The sequence below is a fragment of the Triticum aestivum genome, chromosome 5A (assembly GCF_018294505.1).
Source record: "Triticum aestivum cultivar Chinese Spring chromosome 5A, IWGSC CS RefSeq v2.1, whole genome shotgun sequence".
Lineage (NCBI taxonomy): Eukaryota > Viridiplantae > Streptophyta > Magnoliopsida > Poales > Poaceae > Triticum > Triticum aestivum.
Window position 1 is genome coordinate 38068414 of NC_057806.1, and position 8032 is coordinate 38076445.

Sequence of the window (8032 nt, forward strand, 5' to 3'; positions counted from 1 at the left end):
GGTTGAGGGCACGGGTGATGTGACTCTTCGTCGCTTGCACACATGTCGTATTACAAGAAGAAACCGACTCAAACAATTGCACCAAAGCACTCGTACCTTAAACCTCTAGATGGGGTCCATGAGCTTCGGCTAAAGCCCCGATGCACCAGCAGCTCTCAATTCCTGGAAGCTTAGGAAATGTATTGATTTATTTTGTGTGGGGTCGTTGAGATATAACCATCGTACACGCTTTTTCATTGATAAAAAAATTCCTAATTTTACGGAGACCAAAAAATATATGGTTTTGTAGCCAACAAAAAAGTGTTATAAACCTTTTAAATAATAAAATCGTCTGTGTATGTATGATGACCTAAACTAAGTTTGGATATGTCAGAGTCAGACAAGTTGTGATACCTAACTAGCCCAATGCCTCCTCCAGTTGTATAAATATCACATAGTAGTACTCTAATAGGCAACGCAGATATATATTCGACTCAGTTAGTTTCCTCCAACATGGCAGCGGCTGCTAACGTAACCGTTGCACATGGATGCAAGCTAAGCATAGGAGATATATTATCCATGATCGTTGGTGCGCTGTGATCCTATATATACCCCTCCACCTTAAGCTACCTAAGCACACAGACCACAGCAGCAGTTTATCTTAGCAAACTAGCTAGCAGAGGCATCGAATTAAGATGGCCAAGGTTAATACCGGCGCCGCCTTGTTGTCTCTGTGCCTGTTGCTGGCCTGTTCTGCCGGAGGCACAACGGCCGCCGATGTGGACGTGGAGGGCACCGTGAGGACAGAAGTAGAGAATGCCATCAAGAGCAACCCTGGCGTCGGCGCCGCCCTCATCCGGCTGGTGTTCCACGACTGCTGGGTTAATGTAAGTTGCCATCATTTGATTTTGAAGGGTTTTTTTTACCTGAAATCTTCAAAGTGCATGTGCATTTTTTCTAGGAACGGGTGGCCGGCTTATTACTCACATGTGTGTCTTTTTTTATCAGCTAGTGGATTTTTTTGTTAACATTAAATGCGTACAGACTAATCTGAAAAACAGATTCACGCACATTTATTTTGGCCTCTTAAATTTTTAAAAAGTCATATATTTTAAACCACACGTCAGAATTCAGATCCGTTTTCATCGTTGGATAAATCGCGACGAGATTTTGGAAACCAGATCCCGCATGGGTATGTTTCAACGAAATTTTTTTGATGCCAATTTTAGTGTTATATGGTGCAATTAAAGTACTGTATTGTGCAACTTTAGTACTACATGATGCAACTTTTTTTAAAACCAACTTTGAAGCTACATGATCTAACTTCATATGAGGTTGCAACCTATCAACCATAACAACTTGATGTGCAACCAGTCTACTACCCCGGCCAACTATCTATTAGTGGATTGCAAGCGTACTACCCCGGCCAACTATCTACTAGTTACATATATATGCTCAGTTGGCGTGGCAATGCAGTCTAGTTGCACACATTGATGTTTAGTTGGCAGGACTATTGGCACACATATATGCTTAGTTGGTGCGGCAATATAGTCTAGTTGCACACACATTAATGTTTAGTTGGCAGAAGGACTATTGGCACACACATATGCTCGGTTGGCGCGGCATGTAGTCTAGTTGCACATATATTGATGTTTATTTGATAGAAAGACTAGTTCGTCGAAACATCCCCATGTGAAATCTACTTTCGAAGAGCACGTTGCGAGGGTTTCAACGGTGAAAACAGATCTGAATTTCGACACGAGGATTGAAAGTTATGCCCTTTTAAAATTTTAAAATCACAAAATAAATGCGAATAAACACATGCATGCACAGAAGGAGATGCATATGATGGCATTTAATACGTAGCAGGAAAATGGACTACTAGATGACTATTCTAATTAAAAGGGGAGACAAGAAATTACCTAAAGTGACGGGCCGCTCGCTAAGCATCCCAGGCGGCCGTGCGCTGGCTTGACGCGTCCTTTTTTTTATGGAATTGAGAGATGAGAATGGTATTATACACTATGTTATGGTATCATAGCACGTAAAACTATAGATATTTTTCTGTGAGAAAACTTTCAATCTATTCATCAAATACCATGAAAGAACAAAAAACACATAAAGCAATACAAATTACATCCATATCTAGGTATTTCAATGACAAGTCAATCGTGTACACATATTTGTATTGGAGTTCTACAAACAAATAAATAAGATGTGTCCCCTAACAAAAAAAGTGCGAGTATGACACTACTATATGATGCTATGCATTACAGGGCTAATATCATACATGAGTATCATACATGTATTCAAGTATCTGATGTCACCCTTTATTTATAAGAGGAAAAGACTCTTAGCACTAAAATCAAGCCAAAAAAATTTCTCACACAAAAACACATGAAATTATACAATCCACTGAAAATGCATATGATATACTCCTTTTCAATGCATTGATATTGCCCTTAGTCTGGCTCATTTGATTGATGATGAATGCATGCATGCACGTGTTAATAACGTGCAGGGCTGCGATGGATCGGTGCTCTTGGACCAGACGCCGTCCGGCAGCAATACCGAGAAGAAGGCGATCAACAACATCGGCCTTGACGGCTTCAGCCTCGTCGACACCATCAAGTCCAAACTGGGCAACAGCGTCTCGTGCGCCGACATAGTCGTCTTCGCCGGGCGTGACGCGGCCAGATACCTAAGCGGCGGCAAAATCGCCTACTCTGTTCCCTCAGGGCGCAAGGACGGCATTGTCTCATCGGCGGCCGCCGCAGACGCCATCCTCCCGCAATCCACCTTCGAGTTCCAGCAGCTCAAGGACAACTTCGCCAAGAAGAACTTCACCCAGGAGGAGCTCGTCATCCTCTCCGGCGCGCACTCCATCGGCGTCTCTCACCTCTCGTCTTTCCAGGATCGCCTCAACGATACAACCGCGACGCCGATCAACGACAGCTACAAACAAGCGCTTGTGGCAGACATCGAGGCCCAGAAAAATAGCCAAAATACGCAGGATCCCATTGAGAAGAATAACATCCGCGACATGAGCCTGAAGTTCCAGAACGACTCCGGCTACGACACTACGGGGGTGAACACCGCGGCGAAGGGCGCCCTGGACAACAGCTACTACCACGCCAACCTCCAGAACAGGGTGCTTTTCAAGTCCGACTGGGTTATGCGCACGGACATCAAAGCCGGGGGCGACATGGCCGAGTACATGAACAATGCCACCAAGTGGAACAATGACTTCGCCGCCACTATGGTCAAGCTCAGCAAGCTCCCGGCCGAGGGTAGTACCCATTACGAGATAAGGAAGAACTGCAGAGTCACCAACCAGAACCAAGGTTTTTAATTTTGGAGCTCACTGAAATATGTGAAATTTCGGAAATTTCGCAAATTATTTCGGATTTTGATATTTCAAATTTCACTTAATTTTAATTGATTTTAACATAATTTTAATTTATTTCAAAATCAGTTTGAATCTACATTGAAATTTCGGGGTTAAAAATATTTCAGACCTCACTGAAATATGCGAAATTTCATATATTCATTGAAATTTTGTTGAAATTTTTAACCTATTACTAGCTGGAAGCGCGCCTAAATTGATGGCATCACCTATAGGTGTCATGGATGTGATGATTTGTCTTTTGATGGTTCTATTCCATGCCTCGTTTGTATTACTCCAATACCCACTAAAATAAAAGAATAATAACATTGTCTTTATTTTGTGCAAAGGCCAAAGGTCGTGTATAATAAGTAGCATAGACCCTTGCAAAAACATCCGTACAAAAATTAAAATACACATCCAAATCCTTGAAGGTGTCAAAGCTCGTTGCATTCATTGACGGCACAACATGAACAAAGCTCGTTGCCGCCTCACCGCCTCTATCTTATCGGTGCAAACTTGCTGAAACTTAGGAGCTTGTAAAAGCAGTGGCCTGAAAGTCATCAACGTAGACGAGGAGATGCCGATGGCACAATCTGTGTAGCACATCACCGCTCCCGACAATTAGGTGCCGAACTGAGTCTGTGGAATGCCCTAGGTTTAATGGTCTACACTTTGTCTCTATGTATTTTGGCACACGTGAAAGACTGAACTTAATGAAGGAGAATTTTCTCGAGCTACCACACATATACCTCTTTCGTCACATCGGTCCGATGATCTGGTCCAAGTGAGAAAACTTCAAAAGGTATCAAGCTGCCCATCAGGCTGAACATGTCTCCTCCCATGTCCCCTCCGTAACCCTAGCCGCCGCCGCTGGAGAGCCGGCCAGCGAAGCCGGGCCGCGCTTCGGGATGGTGGCGGTGGGGCGGATTCATCCCTCTCGCTCCCATCCTCGCGGCCTCGATCCAGCCATGGCGCGCCGCGGGCGCCACCCCCAACCGCCCTCCCAACTGCTGCCCACCTCCTGCTCGTCTGGCGGCGAACCTGACGTGTCCTGGCCGCGGCCATGGCCGCCCTTCCCAGCAGCCATCCCCTCCACCACCGGGGGCGCATCCCAGACTGCGGACGGTGCTGCTGCTTGCTATGGTCGGGCGCGGGTGCTGCGGCTGGTTGCAGGGGCGCACGCGGCCCGCCTTGTGCAGCCCCCCCCCCCCCTCCGGCGGGCCTTCCTCCACCTCGAGTAGCGGTGACGGTTCTTGGGCGGCGGTGAAGAGGAAATAGTGGTAGTGGCAGGCGCGGGGCACCTACCGTCGGGGTCCTTGCTGGCGTTGCTCCAGGCCTGGTGGCCTCAGACTCGCGTTCTCCGGTGTCTCTGGGCTGCTGGCGTGCTCTGCCGGGCGGCTTTGGCCTTGGCGACCAGCAGCTGCATTCATTCCGGCTTGCTTGGTTCGCTGATGTCCAGGCAGCTACGGCCACGACAACTCGAATATGCGTCCCTGTAGTCCTAGCTTGCCGGCGTTGTAGGTCGTCGTCGCCTCCCCCTTGCGGCGGTCTTCGCTTCATCGTCGGCCCTATCCTGTATACCTTAAAGCCTCCCCCTTTTGCCCGATTCAAAGCTCATGGGTCCGAAGGCGATGCCACCCTCCGGCGGCAGGTGCAACCACACCAACCCCCTCTGACGCGCCCCTCTTTGAGCTTGGGGGAAACCCTAGGTCTGGATCCTCCGGACCGGATGGCGACGACATCTCGACGCTATCTTCCTTCTTGAAGGCGCTATCTTGCTCGCTCGCGGTGTCCCCGGAGTTGGATTTGGCTATGTTGGAATTATTGCTGGTTTGGTGTTGCCGCTCTTGGTTTGGGCTTGATAGGTTTAGTTGTGTTGTACACGCCAGCCTGCGTTTGTGTCATGTGTTGTACACGCCAGCATGCGTTTGTATCATGTGTTGTACCCATCGCTGTACTCATTCTATTCCTCTTATCAATGAAATGATACGCAAACATTGCGTATTCACGAAAAGGAAAACTTTAAAAGGTGTTGTTTTGTGTTGTACTTGCTTTATTTGATTTGTTTATGTGTAATTCACACCACATTTTTTGTATGTGTTTCCATAATATTACTGAAAAGGAGATTTCACATAATTGAATTTTGTATAAAACCAATTAAAGATATTGTCCACAAAATTGTGCGGACTACTTGTTTCCAAAAAATAACAATTTATCAGTTTTGTTTGAGGGGAAACAATTTTATCAGTTGGATGGGAACGAACATGAAATTGAACCATAGTTACACATTGAAGTCGTCGTTTTCGTTTCCTGTCTCTGGTCTTGTTCTTCAGTACACGTGCTGCAGCTTATACTTCTCTTTGCCTACTACTTGTAGTATCTTGTAGTTCCAGCGCTGCTGCACGTAGACCAAGAGCGCGAGCACCACCGCCATGACCGGCACCACCACGCCACCAACCTTGGAGTACAAGTCCATGGCGTCGTCTTGGGCCTCCTTAGAGCGTGTGGCAGCAGCGGCATGCCCGTGATTCCGGCGTAGTAGCTCTTCCTCAGAGGCCGGCAGTTGACGCGCCACACGGCGTTGCCCATGACCTGCGGCAGCAGGAACCATTCCCTTACCAGGCCGATGCACCGCTCCACCATGGCGGCCATATTATACGAGGGCCGGCTATAGGATTCCCCCTGGCCCTGTGCTTGTAGGGTGGCCAGCAGCCCGTGCATGGCGAGGACGAACAGGAGGCCGCCAAGGTGCAGCCCGGCCATGTCGCTCGGGACCATCCAAAGACCCCGCCGGACTCCGTGAGCACGGCCGACACGTTCACTAGTTCCTGCCGCTGCTCCACGCCATCTTGATCTTGCCATCTCTCTTGCTGCTGGCGGGGCACGTAGCTGACGAGCGGGCCAATCAAGAATATCTGCAGCTCAAAGAAGCGCTCAGAGGATTGTCCCTTGATGATCCATTCTGGTACAGGGTGAAGCTTTGGCACGACCCGGAATCGGAGTTGGAGATCTTGGGAGAGGATCGTCGTGTCACCATGGGCACGTTTCCTTGGGTAGCTAATCAGAGACATGGCGGCAAGGTTGCTGGAGATCCTGGAGGGCTTGGTCCTCCAGAGAAGCTCCATGGCCTGCTCCACCTTGTTGTAGCTGTACGTCATGCGCACCCACTCGTCGGAGCCGCCAGCCTTATTCCAGGCCTGTCTGGGATGCAATGCTCGGTGGAACGACTGCGGGAAATGACTGCCATCCATGGAGGTTATCTGCCCCATGAGGATGCCGCGGCGGGTGATGGAGAATTTGGTGGGGATGTACAAGGAGACGCGGTGCTGGCACGCAGCCTTGCCGGTGCCGGTGCCCAGGCAGGCCGTCATGCAAAGCCGCCCGGTCGACGCTCTCCACACGCCCTCCGCCGACAGCGTCATGCCGCTCAGCCCAGCACGCTTCGCCGCCGTTTCCTGGTCCTCCCACAGCGGCATGGCGCGGAACACGGCCGACACCAGAACGGCCGCCTTGCCGTCCAGTCCGCTCGTCGGCTCGCACCGAACGCCTTGCATCACGATGGCAAAACCCGTGAACGCCCTGTCCGTCGTGTTCACAAAGGGTCCCAGTCGACCGCAGAACTCGTCGGTGGAGTTAGGGACGACGGCGAGCACACCGTGCTCATTGGCACGAAGGATGTCGCAGAAAGGGACGTCTTCATGCAGGTCCCCTGCACAGCCACCGGCGACGTCGTCGTCGCAGAAGAACAAGGGCGTGCTGCACCCACTTGTGTCTTCCTCTTCCGTCCGGAACCAGCCGAACTGCGAAACCAGCCGGACAGTGTCGAAGTACACACTGTCCGACTTGGCGCTCGTGCTCGTCATCTCGCCGTGCACCGCCCGGGTTGTCAATGTCTGCGCCTTTGGGTACCGTAGAATGAGCACTATATTGTCATCGGCGACGACCGGCAGCTCGAAGTTGTTGCTGCCATCGCCGATATTCTTGGCGCAGTCCCACGGCCCCTCCGTGGTGTTGCCGCCGCCACGCATGGGGAGGAGAGCATTCCCGACCATGCATAGCACTCTCTCGCCACCACCAGCCTCCGTGTAGACGCCTTCCAGCAGTATCTTGAGCTTGGCAATACGAGGAAGGAGCTTGAACTCCGGTGACGAACGCCGGCCACTGTGTGGATCCATCATCTCAGACTTGTCGTCGGAACAGCAGCAGTTGCGGTTGATGGTCAAGGTGAGCACCCCGCTGACATTGAGGGAGCTACTCACGCGCTGCCGCTCCACAGTGTCGGCGTGCGTGAGCATGAAGGTCGCCAGAGGGGTAGCCTCTTGAAGCAACTCGGGACCTGTGTTTTGATTTTCGGTTTGAGCTTTTTTTCGCCCTAGGCCGAGATGGCCGAATTTCGGCCATTTTCAAAAATTTCGGCTGAAATTTGACCAAATTTTGACTGCAATTTGACTTAAATTTGATCAAAATTTGCCAAGTTTGAGCAATTTCGGCCTAAATATACTTTTCGCCTCAGGCCGAGATGGCCGAAATCCACTCTTGGCGGCCGAAAATCAAAACACAGCTCGGGACCGGCACCAATGTCGCCGCTGCTGGTGCCAGGGAACGGCATCAGCGGCTCGTGGCCGGCGTCCTGGCGCCAGTCGCCGTTGGCAAAGTGTAGATCAT

At 50.2% G+C, this 8032-nt stretch overlaps 1 protein-coding gene across 1 annotated transcript; it reads left to right on the plus strand.

Moving 5' to 3' along the window:
• The first annotated feature begins 625 nt into the window (after positions 1-625).
• On the plus strand, positions 626-3661 carry LOC123106472 (peroxidase 5-like). The gene is made up of 2 exons (XM_044528626.1): positions 626-866; positions 2501-3661. Exons 1-2 carry the CDS (start codon positions 675-677, stop codon positions 3329-3331), a joined length of 1023 nt encoding a protein of 340 aa, XP_044384561.1. The 5' UTR covers positions 626-674; the 3' UTR covers positions 3332-3661.
• Positions 3662-8032: the final 4371 nt, after the last annotated feature.